This window comes from Tamandua tetradactyla, chromosome 8 (assembly GCF_023851605.1).
Source record: "Tamandua tetradactyla isolate mTamTet1 chromosome 8, mTamTet1.pri, whole genome shotgun sequence".
Classification (NCBI taxonomy): domain Eukaryota; kingdom Metazoa; phylum Chordata; class Mammalia; order Pilosa; family Myrmecophagidae; genus Tamandua; species Tamandua tetradactyla.
The window spans coordinates 38,709,934-38,734,913 of record NC_135334.1 but is presented as its reverse complement, the minus strand read 5'-3'; the positions used below and the strand labels follow the sequence as shown (position 1 = coordinate 38,734,913).

General features: G+C 33.8%; 1 protein-coding gene across 2 annotated transcripts in view; it reads left to right on the top strand.

Moving 5' to 3' along the window:
* The window catches only part of DYNC2H1 (dynein cytoplasmic 2 heavy chain 1), a 522,264-nt gene that overhangs the window by 259,477 nt on the left and 237,807 nt on the right, over positions 1 to 24,980 (top strand). For both annotated transcript variants that reach the window (XM_077113112.1, XM_077113111.1), the window contains exons 66-70: positions 4,748 to 4,911; positions 6,472 to 6,591; positions 7,093 to 7,227; positions 8,916 to 9,059; positions 10,664 to 10,753. In XM_077113112.1, the coding sequence (XP_076969227.1) occupies positions 4,748 to 4,911; positions 6,472 to 6,591; positions 7,093 to 7,227; positions 8,916 to 9,059; positions 10,664 to 10,753 (653 nt within the window). The remainder of the gene's footprint in view (positions 1 to 4,747; positions 4,912 to 6,471; positions 6,592 to 7,092; positions 7,228 to 8,915; positions 9,060 to 10,663; positions 10,754 to 24,980) is intronic.

Here is a 24,980-nt window from a genome sequence, read left to right as displayed (position 1 = left end):
CAATTATTGGCAGGGAATTTATTCTGAATTTTAATTTTTAAAATTCTGATGAAGCTGTCTTTATGATCTAACGTTTGGTTGATTTTCAGAAATGATCCATGTACACTTGAAAATTGTATGAATTTTGCTGTTGTTTGGTTCAGTTTTCCCTACAGGTCAATGAATTCAAGTTTGTTAACTGTGATGTTCAGATCCATATATTTTGTTTTTGTTTCTGTTTGTTCTATTATATACTGAGAGAAATATCTTAAAGATTTTCATTATGATTTTCAGTTTGTTTTTCTTTTAGTTCTGAAGTTTTTTGCTTTATATATTTTGATATTACGATATATTTGAAATTGTGTTGTTATTCTGTTGTTACTTCTATTGGGTTATTCTGTTTATAATTATGAAATACCCTTCTTTATCTCTAGTAATACTTTAAGCCTTAGTAGAATAGTAGAATAGTTACACTCATTTTTTTTGGTTAATGTTAGCATGGTATACTTCTCTATTCTTTTACTTTGAATCTTTCTGTTTTTCTTATTTTTAAAGTGAATCTCATAAGCAGTATAAAGTTATTTATTTATTTATTTATTTATTTATTTATTTATTTATCTGAGGGGATTATTTATTTATTTATCTGAGGGGGTTATTTATTTATTTGAGGGGGGTGGTGCCTAGTCTGGGAATGGAACCCGGGTCTCCCACATGAAAGGTGAGCATTCTAACACTGAACTACTCGTGCACCCTATTTTTGTTTTTTGAGTGTGGAGATAACTCATTTGGTTACTTTTGTAAAATGCATTATTATTGAGATATATTCGTATACCATATAATCCTTCCAAGGTATACAATCAATGCTTCAAAGTATCACTATATAATTGTCAATTCATTATCACAATCAATTTTAGATCTTTTTGACTACTCCAAAAATAAAATAAAATAAAAAAGAATACCCAGAACATTCCATACTCCCTATCTTCCCTCTACCATTATTTATTTATTTTTTGTCTTCTTCTTTTTTTTTTTTTTGTAACTCATCTGCTATACATTGGGTAAAGGGAGTGAGGTCATTCACAAGGTTTTCACAATCACCTGGTCACATGATAAAAGCTGTACATATAGTCAGCTTTTAAGAATGTTAAAATGTTAAAATGATGTTATAAAGTCATCATTAAGAATCAGGTCTGCTGCTTTGCATTTCTGTAGTCTCATTTATTTCCTTCTAGCTGTTCTAATACACTAGAGACAAAAACAGGAATATATATATAATACACAAAAATAACCTCCAGAATAGCTTTGCAACTCTATTTGAAATCTCTTAACCACTGAAACTTTATTTTGTTTCATTTCTTTTCCCCTTTTTGGTCAAGAAAGCATTCTGAATCCCATCATGCCAGGGCCCTGTAAGTCTCCCTGGTCATTTCCTACATTGTCAGGGAGACTTACACCCTTTATCCCATGTAGGGGAGAGGGTAGTGGTTTTATTTGCAGAGTCGGCTTAGAAAGAGAGGCCCCACCTAAGTAACAAAGAAGGTTCTCTTGGGGTGAATCTTAGGCATAATTTTAAGTAGGGTTAGCTTATCCTTTGTTTCATAAGTTTCATAAGGGCAAGCTGCAAGATGGAGAGCTTGACTTATTAAATTGGAAGTTCTTAACTCTTATGTGAATATCAGGAATTCATGTGCTGAGGAAGTTTAATATTTCTGTATTTTTCCCCAGTCCCTCAAGGGGACTTTGTAATATATGTTTTTTCTTTTCTGCTGTTATAATTATTGTTTTTAAATTCAACGTTTATATACAAGATACTCTGGGATGTATTGGGGTATTATATTAACCTGTACAGAATAACAAGATCTCATTCCCTATTCTAGGTGCCGTATAAGTATGTTGTTAAATCAACTGACCATACAGATTAAATTAGATTGTGTGCTACAGAAAATATAAATTTTGTACCAAATAACATCTTTCTTTGGTCTCACACAGAAATTGAAGTTTTAAAATACTGTCTATTTTAAAATGCAATTTTCAAATAGTCTAATTTGTCTGATATTAATTTAGTTACCCATACTCTTTTCTGGTTGTTCTTTGCATGAAATATCTTTTTCAACCTTTTACTTTCAACCTATTTTTGTCCTTGTCTCTAAAGTGAGTCTCTTATAGACAGCATATAAATGAGTCCTGTTTTTTAAATCCATTTTGCCTGTCTATGTGTTTTGATTGGGGAGTTTAATCCATTGACATTTAATGTTATTACTGTGAAGGCAGTACCATTTTGTCTTTTAGATTTTATGTTGTATCTTTTTTTCTTTTAACTCTTCCTAATAATCCTCATTTCTGTGCTCTTCTCCAAACCTCTCTCTTCTGTCTTTTCCTAACTGCATATAGTGCTCACTTTAGTATTTCTTGTAGAGCAGCTCTCTTGTTCACAAACTTTCTCAGTGTCTATTTGTCTGAAAATATTTTAAACTCTCCCTCATGTTTGAAGGATAGTTTTGCTGAATGTAGAATTTTCTCTTTCAGTATCTTATGATTTGTCGTATCACTACCTTCTTGCCTCCAAGTTTTCTGCTGAGAAATCCTCACATAGTCTTAGCAAGCTTCCCTTGTATAGGATAGATAATTTTTCTCTTGCTGCTTTCAGAATTCTCTCTTTATCTTTGACCTTTAACAATCTGATTAGTAACTGTCTTGGAGTCATTCTGTGTGGATCTATTCTGTTTTGGGTATGTGTTCAGAGCTTGTTTTCAGCTGTCCAAATTTGTTAATAAATCTACAAATTGAAGCTTGGTTCAGCTGCCTTCCATTGCTCCTAGTAGAGACTGCTTCCTTTTCCCATAGGGAAGTGATTCCAAAACAGCCTGCTGTGCCAATGGGGGGCAGGTGCCAGCCTCCACAGTTTTAGAGACCCTATTCTGCGCTATGATCTTGGCTCTTGTACCCATTCCATACTGGCCTGCAATTTGTGTCTGGTCACAGAAGTCTCCCTAACAATTGTTCCAGACAATTCCTGGCTATTTATAAGCTGCCTTAGAGGATGACCTAAATTCCACACCTTCCTATTCCACCATTTTGCCACACCCTTTTTCTATAGTTTGGTTTTGCATTTTTATTCACTATGAAAATGTTAGTATTTTAATGCAAATTAATACAATTCACCTTATATAGTAAACGATGCAGTTTATTAACTGACCTGTTTGTATTTTGTCTCTTTTGGATCAGTTATTTTTTATTATTCTTTTAATGGTTTTTGTAGAGAAAACAATATGCATTGTTGTCTTACTAACAATAATACAAATAAATATTTTGCTACTTCCCCAGTTCTGTACTTTAACTCCACATAAACCCTCTTGCCTTTACATTATTGTTGTAATGCATTGTCATGCTGTATATGTTTTTATAATTGTTGTTTTTGATTCGACATTTATATACATTTCCCCTTTCTGCTGTTATTAGATTCTCCCACCATTTTCATTATCTTCTCATTCCATCTGTATTATCTTTCTTCTGCCTAGAGTATTTATTTTAGTATTCATTTATTGAAGTCTTTCTGGAAAAATTCCCAGTTTTTGTCTGAAAGCATCTTTTTTTCCTCTTATTTTTAAAAGATTTTTTTTGGCTTAGTCTAGATCTCTGGGTTGGCAGTTTTGTTCCATTGTCTTCTGGCTTACAGCATTTCTGCTGAGAAATTATCTGTTGGTTTTATTGTTACTCCTTTATAAATGATGTGTCATTTTCTCTGGATGCTTTAAAAATTTTCCGTTATCGTTGGTTTTCAGCTGCTTAACTATGATGTCTGTAGGATTGGTTTTCGTTGCATATATCCTGCTTAGGCTTAATCAAGTCATTCTGCTTAGTGCAGAGTATTACACTGTGATTTTAAATTTGTACTTTCCTGATACTGAATAAAGGTCAACTTTTTTTTATATTGTTTTTTTTTTATTTGTATATCCTCTGTCATCAAGTGTTCAGTTTTTACTTGAACTTATTTTTTTTATTAAATTAAAAAATTAAAACTATGCTGGGATTCTCAAAAATTCTTATGATGTTTTTCTCAACTTTTGAAAAATACCCTTGAACAATATATGTTTATACCTAAAAAATCAATTCTTATTTATCAGTTTAAAATCTTATGAGTATAATTGTTGATACATTTCTCTGTATTCCTGTATTTTTTTGTTATTCATATCGCCTTTTAAAAATTTTAGAATATACTTCTTAATAAATCAGAACTTTATTTTTTTCTTAATTTCTTTTATGAATCACCCTGTGTGTACAGTCCCAGTAACTATTTTTTTGATGTTAATATCTTTGTAATTACTCTTATATTGATAATTCTAGGTTTATACCAGTTCTTTTGTCTTCGGTATTACATCTTAAATAGTAGTGCAATAATAAACTCTTTTTAACTGATGTATTCAGAGATAAAAAGTAATGTCTATTTGAGAGTTTTTATTGTTGTGATCCATAATCAACCATTTATTTCAGAAAGATCTAGAATATGAAACATTTACCATATTGAATATAAGTATATACTTTTGACGATTCAATACTCCAGGATCATCTTAATGAATATTGCTTGCATAAATGACAATTAATTAAGCATTCTGATTAATAGTATATTGGTTAGTTTAGTTTTTCTGTCCTATGTACTCTATTGGAAAATCTATAATGCAAACTATTTTGGAAAATGATATTTTTAAATATAATGTAGTAAAATTGAGAATAGTCAAAGCAGCTAATTGTGCCATTTTTTTTTAATTAGGACCACGTTATGTGGTACAAATAGGTGACAAAATTATTGACTACAATGAAGAGTTTCGCCTTTTTTTGTCAACAAGAAACCCAAATCCTTTTATTCCACCGGATGCGGCATCTATTGTTACTGAGGTTAACTTTACAACAACAAGAAGTGGATTACGAGGACAGGTATAAATGGACAATTCTAATTTACCTTAGAAATTTTAGCTTTGGGTACTTATTAGATATTTTGATTAAAAAACAATCTTGTTAAATTAATTAATATTCAAACTGATGATTTTGAAAGATTCTTATAAGTTAAAATGAAGCATTTGACCTTATTTCATTTATCATTAGACTTGTACATTTGTTGATTAATTTGTCAAATTGCTACTGCTTTTAATATAACTCAAATTTTCAAGTTGATTTCTATCATTGATGGTAGAATTTGAGAAATGGCAGGAGCATAGAGATTAAGATCAGCTGCATTATTTTTTAGTTGTGAAAATTTAAGCTTAATTGTGAAAATTGCATCAATTTACCTATTCAGCCAGTTGAGGGTTTTTGACTCTCAGTCCAGTTTTTTTCTTATTATAACATATGCATCTCACCATTCAGTTTATCTGTGTATAGTCATCACAGTTAAGAATTATTGCATGGATTTCAAACTTATTTTTCATGCTTAGACTTTTTTCTTATATACATCCCCACTCAGTTTTTTCTTCTTTAAAGATATGATGACTGTTAACTCTTTGAATACCACTTTTTTTACTCATCTAGCAATAGATTATTCTTCTTTTGACTTACATGATTTTGTTACCCTATGACTCAGAGTATGGATTTCTATAAACAATGTTATTTGATTGAACTGATACTTCTTATAATTGAAATGATGTATCAATTACTTAAAATTTATCAGAATTAATTTACAATGTTGCTCTCTCTAAAAGATATCCATGGTAATCACTGAAATGGGCTATTTAGGTGTTACTTTAGCAAGAACGAGTGAAGATCCTTAAACAGCAGGGTTTTGAATTAAATTTTGACATTTTATGTCAATGCCGTTCCCTATTTTAAAGTGTAAATATAAAAATGTGTTGTAGTATTTTTAAATAGCTTTGTAATTCATATACATGCAATTTACCCACATAAAGTATACAATTCACTTTTTTTTAGTGGATTTAGTGGGTCATATGCTTTGTTTAAACAAAGTTAAACAAAATTTTGAAGGAACTGACAAACTGTTTTCCAATAGTCTGCACTATTTTCCACTTCTGCAAACGGTATATGAAGATTCCAATTTCTCTATTTCCCCACCACCACTTACTTGTCTTCTAATTTTCACCATCTAATGTGTGGGAAGTGATTTCTCAGTCGTTTTTATGATATAGTACTTTATGATATCTTTTCATTTCTTAACATCATTTATCATTTAAGTAAAATTCTGCTTTCCCTAATTTTGATATGTTTAATCTAGGTTTTGCACTAAATACTATATATTGACATTTTAGTGCAATTTCTTAAAGCTCTTCTAATATTTAAAATTTTAATGATCAATTTAATTGTTCCTTTATCTCCTTTTAGGCAGAAATAATTGAGAAAGTATCTCATATGTTTTACTTAAAAGAATCAAATGAGGTACATACTGTAGTAATACTGTGTAATATTTGGTAAGAATACATGGCCTGTTGGAGATTTTTTTTCCTTTTTTTACCCTTATCTCTAGAATATTGTCTTTTTTATTTTAAGCTGTTGGCTTTAACCATTCAGCATGAGAAACCTGACTTAGAGGAACAGAAAACAAAATTATTACAACATGAAGAAGATAAGAAAATACAGCTATCCAAACTTGAAGAATCTCTTTTAGAGGTAAAATATAATCATTCTGGATTCTTTTTTATATTACTTTTTTCTTTTATGAGCAAAAATAAATCTCAAAGTCAAATTCAAACAGAAAAAAGGTAAATATCTTTTGGAATATAGAATCTTAGGGAACAATGTTTGAGACAAACAAGTTTTAGCTAAATTTTAGCTAATAATGTCTAATATTTAATTATCTTTTATATGCTCAGAATTTTAAGAAGCATTAAAAGATAGGCAGAATACATGAAATTCAGTCACTCTATGCTACCAGGTATTGCTTAGTTTTATGAGATTAATAAAATTAATGCATATATAATGCTTAGTAATGATACAATACCATATGATTTACCAAATTGTTTGATATAAGAAGACTATAAATGTTGAAATTCTTTTAAAATGAGGTAAATTCCTATTAACATGACTAAATGATAGTTATTATGGACTTTTTTATTGATTATTTTTATAGGCATAATAATGTTCATATTATTTTATTTTCTTTTCCTACAGACCCTTGCTACATCTCAAGGCAATATTTTAGAAAATAAGGATTTGATTGAGTCTTTGAATCAGACAAAAGCAAGCAGTGCACTTATTCAAGAGTCACTTAAAGAATCTTACAAACTCCAAATTTCCCTTGATCAAGTAATTACTTCCTCATTTGTGATTTTATATCATGTTTCCTTAAACATTTACATTATATCATAGAATTAGCATTATTAAATTATCCTCAGACCATCAGGGGAAAGATGATATCCAAAAAAAAGCTGTTTAGAAATATGAGGGCTTTGGGCCTAATTCTTATTATAGAGAGAGAGTTAAAATTTGGGGCATCAGGGATATGGTTTGCTGGTCAGTGTATACTGCTGGGTACTACTGTTTTCTGGCATAATGTTTATCTAAGGTAGAGGTATAATTTTGTACTGCTGCATATTGAAAATGAACATTAGAGAACGTCTATACCATATTTGGAACTTTCTTATGTTAAGACAAGTTTAATATATTAATGACAAAGGTTGAAAATTATTCTTCTATTAAACACATTTTCTTCTGGACTTATTCTGGACCCAAAAAAGTGTGATGATCTGAACTATTTTCTTACAAATGCATTCAACCTTTTTATTTTATTCTTTTGATACTTCTTCCTTCAGCAAAATTCCAACCCTATAGATCTGAACATCTTTTCCTTGCCTGCATTCTAGTGACTGAGTGCTGCTGGAGAAAATTGTACAACCAGGCAGGTTAATACCACTGTGAATTCCTAGGTTCCAATCTGACCAATACCCTCACTGATACTCTTTAAATCTTTCTCATGCACCTCAGTCACTTTCTAAATTTTCTTTCCTATTCTTTAGTCGTTGCTCAACTTCTAAGCTTATTTATTATTACTTTCTTCACTTAGGAAGAGCTCTTCTAGAATCCTTTTGTACAGAATGATAGTTACATAACATCTGCAAAGTTTAATCTTGGCTGAGAAGGTAAAATAATTGGACTGAATTGGAAACACCCCACGTTCTCTACCAGCGTTAGACTTTTCAGGTGTTGTGGAGACTGCCATTCTCTACGAAAAGGTTTTGAACTTTCTGTGCCTTCTTTTTCTTAGCAGACATTAAGTCACACACATAATTTTACAAATATTTATAACCCTGGTGTTTGGATCAGACAGGAAACTTCTCAAGAGTTCCATTCAGAACCTTGAGGCCATTTATTCCTACGATCCTCTCATTCCTGCTGTCCTTTACCTTCAGCCTCAATACAAGCCTCTGTGGTTAATGGCTTTTCCTGTGTATACATTTCAACCATACTAGGTGCTTCAGTATTCCTATGTGGACGTCTGTTACAGTCGTCTTCTCCACTTCTACTTCAATGGTGTTCTTGTTGGTACCAATCCTATATCCTAGTTTCATAGTTGAGACTTTTTTGCTACTGCTAGTATATCCTGGTTGTGCCATGCCCTCTTTTATTACCTTAACTGGTCATCTTCTGAAATGTGAATTGCAACATCTATTTTCTGATCACAATCGTGTGTCAGTCCACTTAACTTTCTTATTCCTAGTACAAGTGCTCTTTAAACCCAATCCATAAACTATTCCTAGATCTGTCATCTGAAAGTATTTAGGGTATAATATAAGATCTTCAGTTTCATAAAAATAAGGAAGAAAAACTAGATTATACTATTCCTTTTAGTTATGAGATTCTGTGATTCTTCATCTTTAGTTGTTGAATGTGTATAGTTACACAGTAAGAGTGTTCCTAGATATGTGCATAGTGGCCTGTAGATGGCAGTAAAGCTGTTCCAATTCTAAGGCATTTTCTCCTTCAATAATTCACAGGAGCGGGATGCCTATCTCCCTCTGGCTGAGAGTGCCAGCAAGATGTACTTCATTATTTCTGACTTATCCAAAATTAATAACATGTACCGTTTTAGTTTGGCTGCATTTCTCCGACTTTTCCAACGAGCTCTGCAAAACAAACAGGTATGTTGTTGATTACCCTGCAGTTGGGAATGAATGAGTGGGCACTTTATTTTGGTGCTTAAAAACAGTAATTTCCTGAGAAAATTTGCATAGAATTATATTTTCAGAAGACTACATATAACACTTTTAAACTATATTTAAAAGAAATCAGTTTGTTAATCACATGTTAATGAAGAGTTTTAAGCTGACATCTTTTAAGAGGAAATGATTTCTTTTCTGAGTATATTAATAAGTAAAAGGTGATCATTAAAACAGATAATTCATGAAGGTATAGAGATAAGAAATTATCCACATAATCCTGCCACCCAGGGAAAACAACATTTAACATTTCACTGTATATTCTTGTTGTTCATGCTGTAATATATGCCAAGTATTGTTCTAGATAATGGGGCTACAACTTTGTAGAAAACAGACAAAAATCTCTGCTTTATCAAGTTTATATTCTAGTGGAGAAGAGGATATATTTAAAGGATAACACTTTGTTTTAAACAAAAAGTTATTATACTATTCTTTTAAAAACTGGTTAATATATTGTAGACAACTTTCATTTCAATAAACGTAGGCTTACACAATAGTTTTAGGTTGCGAGGCTATATCATACTTTATTTAACCAGCTCCTATACTGATGACCAGAACTGTTTACTAGAGTGCTTACTTTTATATGGACTCTTCTTGAGGCTTGGCTTCCTCACAGCATAGCATCCTTGGGTTAATTGTAAGATATATAGTCTCTATATACTACCTGAAGTGAGATGTACAACTCATATCACTATTAGGGAAAAGGCCCATAATTAAAGCTTTCCCATCCCACATTCCTATCCCAAGCCATTTTTCATTAATCAAAGGAAAAAGCCATTAATGATACTCTATCAAATCATGACTTTAACTCCACCTTCTGTTTTACAATGGAAGTGCAAAAGGAGATCCAAACTAAAAGTGGATGTGAGTGTTACCGCATATATTTCAAAGTTATTGTCCATCCTTACTCAACATGGAAGGCATGATTTAAGATTGTTCAGCTTCTCATACTGAGGATGAGAAATATTTCCAGAGTGCTTTGATAATATTATTTTGGGGCTGGATTGGTAATTACAATACGTGTAATTTAAATGGCTTTATTAACACATGTTGATGCAGATTGTATATTTTCATGTCTGTTCGTATATTCTGAATTAATTGTTTCAGCTCCTGTATGTCATTTGAATTGTTGGTTTGTTCCTTTGACTGGGCCATATCTTCAATTTTCCTAGTGTGATTTGCTATTTTTTGCTGGCGTCTAGGCATTTCAGATCGTATTTTTAATGCCAGTATTAGTGAAATTGATATAGTCAAATTCAATTCATATTGTTTTATTGGAAATTGTTGATAATTTTTAATTATTGAAATCTTTAATTCCATACATTAAACAGAATACATCTTTTATTGTATTACTGTTCAAGTTTAAGGTACTTAAATCAGAGTGAGTTTGCTGGACAAAGATCCTTGTTCCAGAATCAGCTTTGAGTCTGGGGAAACAGTATATAAGAATGAATAAACTATGGGATATCTTTTGACTGTTTTATCAATTTCCTAATTGTCTTCAATTTTCAAATTGTAATCTATAGGATTCTGAAAATATGGAACAGAGAATCCAGTCTCTTATCAGCTCATTAAAACATATGGTATATGAATATATATGCCGTTGTCTATTTAAGGTAGGGTATATTATGTTTTTCAAGTATAAAGTACTACTTGATTCTTGATTTAATATAATGTTTATAGTAAAGTCATATAATTCTTCACCTACTGAAAATGTACTGAAGTTGGTATTTCTGATATTTTCCCAGAAAATATTAATTACTAACTAGAATGTCTTCCAACATTTGGGGATATAATAGAGAGAAAAGTGAGGAAGGGAGAGCAAATAGTGTGTTCTGAGCAGAGTTAGCTCTGAACATTCCAGTCAGTACTCCCTGAAAGAAGGAACTGCAATGGTTTATGTAGTACGTTATCTTGCCAGGGTTTCTCTGCCTTGATGCTATTTGCACTTTGGGCTGTACTTCTTTGTTGTGGGGGGCTCTCTGTGGTTTGTAGGCTGTTTAGCAGTATCCTTGGCCTTTACCAACTGATACCAGTAGCAAATTCCCACCCACCCACCCAAATCTTCCTCCGGACATTGCCATGTGTCTCTGAGTCGGCACGGAGAGAAAAATTGTTCCCCATTCTTAGCATTAGGAAGCAAACTAATATTTGATCTTGAATTATGACAGAAATTTATCATGCAAGTCATCATAAGGTCTCCAGAAAAATACAATGAAAAATATTTTAAAAGTTTTTGAACATTATGGGAAACACAGAGGCTTTTTACTTAGGATTTATTTTTTCTTTAATATCAGTCTTTGGGTATAGTGTATGACACACAGTACTGCTAAAAAGGAGCTTTGTATAAAGGCAATTAACTGAGAGAAATAGTTATATGACCCAATTATACAGGCATCTTAGAAATTTTTAAAAATATAGGTTAATTATTCTTTAGAATGGGATAGTTATTTTTATTACTAGAGTAATGTTGTCAAGATCATTGACTTGAGACTGAAATAAATCCTTCAAAATACCTTTCAGCACTTTAATAAGTAATCTTATAGGTAATTCAAAGAAGTATAGTAGAGAACTTCTGCAGAATTCCTTTGTTAATGAGAATTGTGGACTTATATTTTTCTTTTAAAGGTCTTGTTGTTAACTATGATTCTAGAAATCACCTGTTTGGGCTTCAGTTTTAACTTGTATAAAATGAGGGGTTGTAAACAAAGGACCATTCTGTCACTAAAATGTTATAATCCTAGAATATGAGGATGACCATGGTGGGAGAGTTTTATGAGTTATAGATTTCATGATATCACTAGAAATTTGTTTAATGCATTATTTCATGCATAATACATTGAAATTCTTTATTACATAAACAAAAATTAAAATATTCTCAGAAAGAGTTTAAAATTCTATGGAAAAAAACTTTAGAAAAATCTTAGATCCATTTTACCCTCTCCTCCCACTTTTCCTCCTTCATTAGAATAAACCAGTTTACAGTTTGATTTGTTCCTTATTGTCCTTTTCCTCTGTCTTTATGTTCATATAAACAAATCTATAGATATAGTTTTTTATTTTCCTTACTATATATAATGTTCTGTAGCTTTCCTTTTCTTGTAATAAGTCTTAGAGATCTTTCCATGAGCGTAAATTGATGTTAACCGCATTGTTATTGGTGATTGCGTGGTATCCCATAATATGATCATCTAATACTTAATTCAAAATGCTTAACTTAGCTGCTGTACTACTGTTGGATATTAGATTATCTATTTTTTCATTATAAAAGTATTCAGTTTCAGATGGTGAACTGTAGTAAAGTCACTTTACTTTTTAAAAATATGTTGTACTAGGAGAGAGGTTGAAAGGCTTTATCATCCTTAACATTTTAGTACCCAAATGGAATTTTCCACAATCTTGAGTAACATTTTTCTGTTGCGAGCAGTTGGAAATCTTAAGAAAATTGCTTGGGTTTACAATTCTTAAGACATGGTTTTAATTGATGATAAAATATCCATTTTGTAAAATTCGTATTTCTGTATAATTAAACATATACATCATGAATTCAGTATCCTATAGGGTTTCGCTGATGAATAAAAATTCAAAAGGCCTCTTAATCACAGCATAATGAGGTGCATCTCTCAAGATTTAGCACTACAACTTTACTTACTATGGAACCAATTTCATGTTAGTAAAAGCTTAACATTAAACTACTTGCCACAGTTTCTCTCATGTTGATTTTGCTGCTGTGTTGGTGACAACTGTATAACAACATTGGACTCTTGAAATGGAGAGAGACTAAGTTTTGGTAGTATCCATATCATATTGAACTGAATGTAAATTGACTTGGAACATGAAAATGATTTGTTTTGTAGCAGAAAATTTAGACTTTTAACAAATTAAACCAGAGAAAGCTGTCTGGTAATTTCAGCTTAGATTATTAGCTTATGTCATTCTTTTTTTTTCCTTCAAAAAAAATTTGTTTTCAATAACCTAAGTATTTTAGACAGCTGTATAAGTAGCATATTGAGTTCCCCAAACTTTATGATCATTAAAAAACTACATATAAGTTGCATACCATTTCTTCATCCCAGTTTATCATTTGAAGGAGAAAGTAATAGAAGAAAAGTATGGAAGTTGTTGGAGTGTTAACTAGTTTCCAACTATTTTGGGTGAATGTACAGAAAAAGTTTAGAGAGAGGAGTAGGAGGGCATATTCCTAGTTTCTCTTTCCCCAAGACTTACTTTCAGAAAGGATCTGAAATGGTATAAAAGAATAGTAAGGTATGAAAAGAAGTTTTTTTCATGCAAATTCCTGGTATGTTTATGCCTTTGACTCCCTCATCAGCTGAATTGCTGGTTGATTGAGTAAAATTCAGATGGGATATTATGTTTTAAAATAAAATAGTAATGACATGATTGTATTTATCTTATAAATTATTTAGATTCTGATTTTTTCCTACCAAATACATATTTTTCATATTAAAAAAATAGAAGTTCTGTGATTGAGTGTGTCAAAATTTTGCAACTTATGACTCATAAAGTAAATCTTGATAATTAGGATGATTTTCTTCTGCTTAGATAGCTTTGAAACTTTTATTATTATTTACTAAAAAAAAAAAAACCCTATCAGTTTCATGGAAGTACAATTGAACTTGCATAAAATTGTTCATTAAAATGTATGATTTAACTTTAAACATATATTCAAGTTCTATGCCATATCACCTCCATTGAGATTAAAGCAGGATTTTTCTTCATAAAATATCATCTATTTTATACTTTTCATTGAACATTTTTGAAAGTTTGAATATTGTAGAGTAGGAAGAAAAGGAATGAATTATATTTTCTCTTGCTTCATAGATTTTGTAAAAGTCATTGGGTTTAGGAATGTTTTTGAAGTAAATATCTTTTCTAATAATATGTAGTATACCAGTATACTGATGACATGATAATAACAGTTATCACCTTTTAAAATTTACAGTGTACCAGACTCTGGGTTAAGTGCCTTACCTACACTGTTACTTATTATACAAAGGAGAAAATGAAATTTTAGAGGTAATAATAATCCTTCTCCATGTTACTCAGCTTTAGAGGGTGTTGAAACTGGAATTCAAACCCAAAAGAGCTTTCTTTTGCCAGTTCCAGCTTGGAAAATCATAGAAGAAGATCCCAGTTGGCCTGGCCAAGTGGTACCCCTTATAATGATGTCTGTGGGGTGCTATTATTTGGTATTATCTGATCATGTAATTATACCTAGTATCAGAAGTATGTTCTGAAACCAGAAAAAGGGGCAAAGAGTAAACACTATTACCCATTTATTGGCCACATGTTGTGTGACAGTTTTACCATCATTCTGGAATTTGACCTCAGTAATAAATAGCAGTTAGCTTACTAAATCCAGTGGGTAATTGGAAGATCATAATGTGACAGGGACTTTCCTTCTCTCCATTAACATTAGGGACTACATTATTTTCCCAAATTTAAAGGCAGAAGTGGTCAAATAAATACACTGATACCATGTGTGAAGTTATGTGTAAATGTATCTAAAGTAAAGAATTTTCTGTATCTTTAAACAATAAAGGCTTTGAAGTAATGCATATATTGTGTTATTTATCTTAATCATTTATTTCTTTACTTTAGATGATGATAGCTATTATACATATATTCAAGTTCTATGCCATATCACCTCCATTGAGATAAAAGCAGGATTTTTCTTCATAAAATATCATCTATTTTATACTTTTCATTGAACATTTTTGGAAGTTTGAATATTGTAGAGTAGGAAGAAAAGGAATGAATTTTAAATATCCATTGATATATAAAATAAACATCTTAGTGGATTATCTAGATAGTAATTGTGAAATTCTAAAGCTGAATTCTGATCTAATACTTAAGAACACTACACATCTTCTCACTTAACAATTATTGATAAATACCCTTTATACACTTAACAGGGTTTTACTGAACACTTGCTTATGTGTATACCTATATACCATATAAATTATTCTTTTGTACTTTATTATTTGAAACACTGCATCTGCCTAACAGAGGGTGATTTTCTTACAGACCAGAGATTGCTTGCTGATAGTATTTACAGGAGAGTCATTTTTTTTTCCTGGTATGCTTCTTTCACGTATGTTGTATCCTAATATGCTTATGTTCATATCTATCTGTAGACTTATAATCACACAAATATAATATTAGATAGAAAGTAGTATTTACAATATGGGAAAAACTAAATAAAATGTGTAAGTTAGAACTTGGTAGGTAGGACTGCTTCAGTGGATTTTTGTTGTTAATAAACATTTACTTGTTTGTTCATAAATGAGCTTATTTTAGAAAATTTGCTTCTTTTTCCTTTAGCTCAGGAGGGTCTTCTTTCCCCATTGATTCTCCAATTTCATTTTTCTCTTCCAATGCCTTTTACCCTTCCATATAAATTTGATTATTTACCTTTCCATTTCTGCAAAAAAGATTGTTGGAATTTTGATTGAGATAGCATTGAATCTTTAAATCACTTTGAGTAGAATTGACATCTTTAAAAAAAATTTTTTTTTAAAAATGACAACAAAGAAACCCAAGCATTCTTAACATATGATCATTCTGTTCTATATACGTAATCAGTAATTCACATCATCACATACTTACATATTTCTGATCATGATCATTTCTTAGAACATTTGCATCAATTCAGAAAAAGAAATAAGACAACAGAAAAAATGAATTGACATCTTAACAGTATTTAGTCTACCATGAACATAGACCGTCCTTCCATTTATTTAGGTCTTCTTTGATTTCTTTTAGTAATGTTTTGTAGTTCTCTTTTTATACCATTTTTATATCTTTGGTTAGATTTATTCCTAGAAATTTCGTTCTTTTAGTTGCATTATGAATGGAATTTTTTCTTCTCACTGTTCATTGTGGGTATATAGAAACACTTCTGATTTTTGCATGTTGATCTTGTACCCTGCTACTTTGCTAAATTCATTTATTAGCTCTACAGGCTTTGTTATGGAATTTTTTCAGGATTTCTGTATATGGGATCATGTCATTACCAATATGGAAATTGTACTTTTTCCTTTCTAATTCGAATGACTTTTATTTCTTGTTTTCCTGTTTTCTCTCAACACTTCTAAGTAATTAAACCCAATACCTTCTTGCCTCCATGGTTTCTGATGAGAAATTGGTACTTGATCTTATTGGGAACCCCATGTACATGACACATTGCTTTTCTCATGCAGCTTTCCGAACTCAGTGCTTATCCTTTGCTTTAGACACTTTGATCAGTATGTGACAGGTCATACTTTTCTTCAAGTTTATCCTGATTGGTTTTTCTGGACTTCTTGGTGTTTATAATCACATCTTTTGCCAAGTTTTCAAACTTTTCTGTCATTATTTCTTTAAATATTCCTTCTGTTCTTTTCTCTTTTCCTTCTGGGACCCTTGTAATGCATACACTTGTATGCTTGATGGTATCGCAGAAGTCCCTCAATCTATTTTTGCTTTTTATAATTCTTTATTCCTTTCAGTGCTTCAGCCTGACCCATTTCAGTTGTCTTTGAGTTCACTGATTCTTTCTTCTGCTAGCTGCAATCTACCCCTGAAACCCTTCTGGGAATGTTTCATTTCATTTATTCTGGACTTCAATGCCAGTAGTTGGTGTTTTGTTGCTTTTTAAAATTTCTGTGTCTTTATTGAGATTCTCATATTATTCATTAATTGTTTTCCCAATATCCTTTAGTTCTTCCATAATCCCTTCATCTTCTAGAGCATACTTAAGATCCTTTTTTATCTATGTCCATAGTCTGGTCTTCTTCATTGATGTTTTCTGGATTTCATCGTTTTCCTTTGGAAGGACCATCATCTGTTTCTTTCTCATGTATTCTACTTGTACACTGTATTTTTTAAATATTTTAAAATGTTAACTTGGGACATATTCCCTGAGATGCCTGTTTCTTGACTTTGTATCCAGCTAGTGATATGACATTTTCTTGAGTGTAGGAGCTAACACAACCAAGCAAACCTATACAGTAACACCTTTCACTCTTTTTGCAAATTGACCCTGCATTGGCTGATCTTCTCCATTAGAGTTCAGCCCTTCTTTCAGGAAGTTCAGCCCAAGGTGAATGCATAGTACAGTCTTTTTTGGGTTTGTGTCATGTCCTGGTTTTATGATTGCTAGTGGCATTAGGAGTTGCCCTGTTTACCGGACTTTGTATGCCCCTGTACTCCCCAGGGTACTGACCTCCTCCCTCTTCCAAGTGTTCCCCTACAGGACTTAAATCTGGTAAGCTTTTACCCTAGGCTACCCCCTTCAATTGTTTTTTTGTATTGCTTTCATTGTCCCAAGGTTCTTTTGCCTGGAGGGCAAATTTTGGGAGGTCGGGTCTTCCTAGAGAGGAGTTTCCCAAGTCGGTTTTTCCCAGCTGGAACAAGGTGAAGAACCCAAAATGGGAGTGCTGGCTGTCTCCATACTTCGCTGGGGAAATTATAAGGGAGGTGCCAGGAAGGGCACCAGGAGCTTCTTCCAGGGTTGCACAAAGCTGCGCTTTTTAAACTCAGCACCTGCCCAGCAAATGCAGCCCTTCAGCTCTCTTTAAGTCTCCTTCACTGCCTTTGTCTAAGACTGATTAGAACAGTGGCTGCCCTCAGAGCTAGAACCTCTGTGATCTAAGTAGCTTATCAAAAGGAGTGATTCAGCAATTGGGCGTACCCCCTCCACACACGTGCACACGCTACTGCTAGATATTGGGGAACTGGATTTTTAGTCCCTCCCCTGGAACTAGCAAGTTTCCAGGAACTAGAAGGAACTGAACTCCACTGCTGCCTGGCACAAAAGTGGGGGATGGACAAAAGTAACCACTGCGTTATAGAACAGTTTATTCGTATTTAAAATAATGCACCAGCCTCTTCCTCCCAGTCTTCCCTGGGTACTGTACACTGTTCTCTTGGACTCCAGAGTTCCAAAATAGTTGATTCAGATAGTTTTTGCCTGTTTAATAGTTCTGTTGAATAAACTTTTGAACATTTAGGTTGTTTAATTTTTTCCCTTATCATTAGACAGTGTTGCAAAAAAGATTCTTATCTCTAGTTGTACTTACATGATCCTTTTGCATAAATTTCCAGAACTGAAATTCCTCATTTTAGGGGCATATAAAATGTAAAAGGGGAATATAAAATTTCTCTCCAGAAAAGGTTGCATCAATTTCATTCTTACCAGCAATATATGAGAGTTTTATAATTTATTGACCCCTCATCATCAGCAGCTTTATTTTAGAAAGCACTTAGTTTTAAGACTTTTTTTAATTATTCAATTTAATTTTTTTAAATATAAAAGTTACTCTGCTCTTTGTAATAGTCATGAACATATATGTATAGGCATGTACATATGTCTTTGTATGTGTATGTATGTATGTGCATATATTGTCAAGAAAGAGTTCATTGCGTGGTACACACAGGAGTCAATTCTTTGACACCAGGGTTTTGAGAAAAGAAAGAGCTTTATTGTGAGGGTGACCAGCAAGGAAACAGGAGGCAAGGCTCAAATATGTCTCCCTGATTTGAGGGCTGAAATGAAGTATTGAAAACTCCAGTTCCCCAAGAAAACACCTGAGCCTCTGAGAAGTGGCCAAAACTTTATTGCTGGCAGACCCAGATGACTTTTTGTCCAAACTCTGAGCCCCCAAATATTCTTAGTTTCCAGATTATATAGGCTAGTAAGCAAGGCGGGAGTCACTATGGGGATGGACAGTAAACACTGGAAAAGTATGGAATTTCTTTTGTCTGAGATGGGACATGCGCAGAGGACCCCTGTTTTGTGGATGTAACCTGAGGCAGGGTCTGTAGGCATGACCTGAGCAGGGTCTGCAGACGTGACCCAAGGCAGGGTCTGCAGACATGATCAGAGGCAAGGTCTGAGGATATGACTAAGGGCAGACAGACGCCGCAGACATTTTGTTCTACTCCCTGCTTTCTGCATACTTTAGGAGTACGTAATTTCATATATAAATTCATAAATTGATAAACACTATTGCACATAAATTCATAAAGTTATGCAACAGTAATACTGAGGTGATACACATGAATTCATAAAGTTGCACATAAATACTGAAGTTAAACTTGTAAACTGCCTCAAAGGGAAATTTTATTGAGCTAGGAAGTACGTATTCCCTATTGGAAAGTTAAGTTTGGTGTATGTTCTAGTTTACTAGATGTGGTATACCAAAAACAGAATGGCTTTTAAAAAGGGGGAATTTATTTAGTTGTAAGTTTACAATTCTAAGGTCATGAAAATGTCACAATTAAAGCAAGTCTATAGAAATGTCCAATCTAAGGCACCCACAAGTGGTTACCTTCACTCAAGAAAGGCTGATGAAGTTCAGGGTTTCTCTCTCAACTGGAAAGGCACATGGCGAACATGGTGGCATCTGCTAGCTTTCCCTCCAGGCTTCTTGTTTCATGAAGCTCCCCCAGGGACATTTTCCAAAGGTCTCTGGCTGCGTGGTTCTAAAAGGCACTCTCCCCCAAAAGCTTCCTTTTTTAAGGGATTCCAGTAAGCACATCAAGACCCACCTGGAATGGGTGGAGTCACAACTCCATAAAAGCCATCTAATCAGAAGTTACCACTCACAATTGGGTAGGTCATATCTCCATGGGAACAATCAAAAAGCTCCCAGCCAGTGATATTGAATGATGATTAAAGGACATGGCTTTTCTGGGTTCTACCACAGGTTCAAACTGGCACACTATAGTTTGATTAATGATTTAGCACAGATTTGTCCATATATGGTAAGGCAGGCTCCAGACTGGATGTCTCTTGTTGAAGGACATCTTGCATTGGATTTGCTCTACATACCTCCCCATTCATGCAAGCTTGCTTCTGGGAGAGATATTTTTTTTTCCTGGTGTCTTGGAGGTTGTCTAAGGATGCGGGACCATATTTCTGTGCTTGCTCAAGTTATGTAACTGTTGGGTGACTGCCTATAAAACAAGCTCAAAAAGAAAAATTACATATAAGAAAAGTTTTAAAAGTTACAGAGAAGCAAAGTTGCTACAACTGGTTGGTTCTGGGTGGTTTCAATATGTATGTGTGTATGTATGTATATATATATAGACATATATATATATGTCTTGCTGGAATTGAGAGGCCAGTTGCTATTTTTCTACATAAATTCCCTACAAATTGATACATGTGTTCTACTAAAGGAAACATTAAAACATGTTGAATGAAATGTAAAGTTCTTCTTATTTATTATTACTAGTACTAGTAAAACAGATCATAACTAACATTTATTATTACAGAGCTTTTACAGTGTCCTAGGCATTTTGCTAAGTGCCTTATATAATGCCATTTGGTAGGTACTATTATTATCGTCCCCTCCCCCTTTTTTTCACAGATTAGGGAACTAAAGAAAACTGAGGAAGCTTGCTCAATATCACTGCTATTCCAGATGGAATTTGTGTAAAATTCTCTCTGTCTGGATCTGGGCTCTTAATGTCCATATATGAGAACATTCATTTAATAAACATTTGCTTTGTTGACTATTAAAATAGGCAGTAGAGGAGGACTTCCAGGTCAAGATGGTGGCTTAACAACGTGCGCATTTTAGTTCGTCCTCCAGAACAACTACTAAATAACCAGAAACAGTACAGAACAGCTCCTGGCCACACACAGCATACCCCAGTCTGGACCAGCTAGACCGGCTGCAAACACCCCCCCAAACCGTGAGTTTCCAAAGCTGTGGCGGCCAGTGCCCCTCCCCAATAGGCCACTTCCCAGAGGGGAAAGGAAAGGACTTTACCAGCAGCAGGGACTGGGTACAATCAAACGCCAATTGTGGAACTAATTAACAAATTCTGACTACTAAAAGTAGGCCCCCAACTTAGGTGAACCTGATCAAAGTGGAGGTTGCTCGTTTTTGCCCCAGCGCCAAGGGGGCAGGACTGACAGAAAAAGGGGGAAAAAAAAAGGAAACAGGTTTTTGTGGCTGTGTATCTACAAAGGCTTGACTACCTCTGGATACAGCGGCAGGACTTTTCAGGCTGCAACTGCCCCAGGTATAGGCAGAAGTGAGCTCTTTTGGGGGCTTATCTGGAGCCTGTGCCTTCCCCAGGGGAGAGGTGAAGCCCCATCCAGGTGGAATCCCTCTGTCAAGAAATTCAGACACCAGGGCTTGGTAATTTGAAGCCATTAAAACCAGCCTACAACCTCTCCTCTGTCTCTACCATGCCACGAGCAAGGAGATTCTACCAAAGTTAAAGGTACCGCATCATCTTATGCTGGTGGGACCTGCAGTCAGACAAGTGCCACATACTGGGCAGGATAAGAAAAACAGAGTCCAGAGACGTCACAGGAAAGTCTTTCAACCTGCTTGGTCTCACCCTAAGGGAAAACCAATGCAAGTGACTCTCTCCTCCTGGTAGGAGGCCAGTTTGGTCTGGGAAAATCTGGCTGGGGTCTATAATATCTAAGTAGACCCTCCTAAATGTGGCGGGGGGAAAGACACCACACAAGCAGGGCAAGAAACAAGAAAACAAGAACTGAAAAATTCTCCTCTGTTAAACTAAACTTAAGCTAAAGGTCCAGATAAAGCTGAACTGAATGTGAAAGAACAGATAGACAACAAATTCATCCAGCAAGAAAACCCTAGATAAAAGAAGTGAAAGTAATCTCCAGAATAAACTGATTAAGGTAATTAAATCCCTAGACGCAGCAAAAAATAAAAAATCACACTAGGAAAATTGAAGATATGGCCCAGTCAAAGGAACAAACCAACAATTCAAATGACATACAGGAGCTGAAACAATTAATTCAGAATGTACAAACAGACATGGAAAACCTCATCAAAAACCAAATCAATGAATTGAGGGAGGATATAAAGAAGGCAAGGAAAGAACAAAAAGAAGAAACTGAAAGTCTGAAAAAACAAATCACAGAACTTGTGGGAATGAAAGATACAGTAGAAGAGATGAAAAAAACAATGGAAACCTACAATGGTAGATTTCGAGAGACAGAACATAGGATTTCTGAACTGGAGGACGGAACATCTGAAATACAACAAGAAACAGAAACTATAGGGAAAAAAATGGAAAAATATGGGCAGGGACTCAGGGAATTGAAAGACAATATGAAGTGCACGAATATATGTGTTGTGGGTGTCCCAGAAGGAGAAGAGAAGGGAAAAGGAGGAGAAAAACTAATGGAGGAAATTATCACTGAAAATTTCCCAACTCTTATGAAAGACTTAAAATTACAGATCCAAGAAGTGCAGCGTACCCCAAAGAGAATAGATCCAAATAGACATACTCCAAGACATTTACTAATCAGAATGTCAGAGGTCAAAGAGAAAGAGAGGATCTTGAAAGTAGCAAGAGAAAAGCAATCCATCACATACAAGGGAAGCCCGATAAGACTGCACAGCTCTTTCAGCAGAAACCATGGAGGCGAGAAGACAGTGGGATAATATATTTAAATTATTAAAAGAGAAAAACTGCCAACCAAGAATTCTATATCCAGCAAAATTGTCCTTCAAAAATGAGAGAGAAATTAAAACATTTTCAGACAAAAAATCACTGAGAGAATTTGTGACCAAGAGACCAGCTCTGCAAGAAATACTAAAGGAAACACTAGAGACAGATACAAAGACAGAAGAGAGAGGTGTGGAGAAGAGTGTAGAAAAGAAGACTATGAGTAAAGGTAAAAAGAAGGAAAATTAGATATGACATATAAAATCCAGAAGACAAAATAGTAAAAGAAAGTACTACCCATGCAGTAATAACACTGAATGTTAATGGATTAAACTCTCCAATCAAAAGACATAGTCTGGCAGAATGGATTAAAAAACAGGACCCATCTATATGCTGTCTCTACTCAAAGGACACGAGGCCAAGGACACAAATGCACATTTACACACCAATGTTTATAATAGCATTATTAACAATTATCAAGAGATGGAAACAGCCAATATGTCCATCAACAGACAGTTGCCAAATCAAACTGTGACATTTGCATAAGATGGAATATTATGCAGCTATAAGACAGAATAAAGTTATGAAGTATGTAACAACATGAATGGACCTTAAGGACATTATGCTGAGTGTGATTAGCCAGAAACAAAAGAACAAATACTGTATGGTCTCACTGATATGAACTGACATTAGTAAATAAACTTGGATTATTTCATTGATAACAGAGACCATCAGGAAATAGAAATAGGGTGAGATATTGTATAATTGAAGCTGAAAGGATACAGATTGTGCAACAGGACTGAATATAAAAACTCAGAAATGGACAGCACAATACTACCGAACTGTAATACAATTATGTTAAAACACTGAATGAAGCTGAATGTGAGAATGATAGAGGGAGGAAGGCTGGGGGCATAAATGAAATCAGAAAGAAAGATAGATGATGAAGATTGAGATGGTGTAATCTAGGAATGCCTAGAGTGTATAATGATAGTGACTAAATATGCAAATTAAAAAAATGTTTTTGCATTCGGAAAAACAAAAGAATGTCATTACTGCAGTGTGCTGAAAATAGATGGTACTTAATATTTTAAAATTTCAACTAATGTGTGAGACTAAAGCAAAAAATGTTTATTTGGTACAAATCTATACTTTCATTTAGTGCATCTCCTAATGTAACTTATGTAGATAGTTAGTTCATTGAACATATTAAGTTCATGGAACTTTGTATAGGACATGAGATTTTGTTGGTTTGTCCAGGTGATGCCCTGATGAAACCCAGAGTGATTTGATCAGTGAGTAGAAAAGTATTTGCCAAGTTCCCTTCGGGGAATGGTGAGAATGGGGAAAAACTCAACTTCCCCAAGTTAAATTCTTGATATTCTCACAAGCCGTGTGGACAACCAAAGCTATAGGCCAAGCCCCCAGTCTTGGGGTTTGTTCATATGAAACTTAACCCCACAGGGGATAGGTCAAGCCTTCTTAAAATTAAGCCTAAGAGTCACCCCTGAGAGAACCTCTTTTGTTGCTCAGATGTGGCCTCTCTCTCCGGCCAACACAGCAAGCAGACTCACCAACCTCCCCCTGCCTACGTGGGATATGACTCCCAGGGGTGTAGACCTTCCTGGCAACGTGGAACAGAAATCTTAGAATGAGCTGAGACTTAGCATCAAGGGATTGAGAAAACCTTCTCAACCTAAAGGGGGAAGAGTGAAATGGGACAAAGTGTCAATGGCTGAGAGATTCCAAACAGTGTCGAGAGGTTATCCTGGAGGTTATTCTTATGCATTAAGTAGATATCACCTTGTTATCCAAGATGTAATGGAGAGGCTGGAGGGAACTGCCTGAAAATGTGGTGCTGTGTTCCAGTAGCCATGTTTCTTGAAGATGATTGTATAATGATATAGCTTTCACAATGTGACTGTGTGATTGTGAAAACCTTGTGTCTGATGCCCCTTTTTATCTACCTTGTCAACAGATGAGAGGAATATATGGAATAAAAATAAATAATAGGAGGAACAATGTTAAATAAATTTATTTATTTATTATTTTATTATTTTATTTATTTATTAAATAAATAATAGTGGGAACAAATGTTAAAACAGATTTAGTTTGAAATGCTAGTGATCAATGAAAGGGATCAGTAAGGGGTATGGCCTGTAAAATCCTTTTTTTTTTTCTGTTTGTTGTATTTTCCTGTTGCCTTTTTATTTCTTTCTCTGAATTGATGCTAATGTTCTGGGAAATGATCATGATGATGAATATGCAACTATGTGATGATGTTGTGAATTATCGAGTGTATGTGTTGGGAATGTTTGTATTTCTTGTAATTTTTTTCAATTAATAAAAAAAAAAATAGGCAGTAGAGATGCAGTGTTAAACGAGACCCACTCT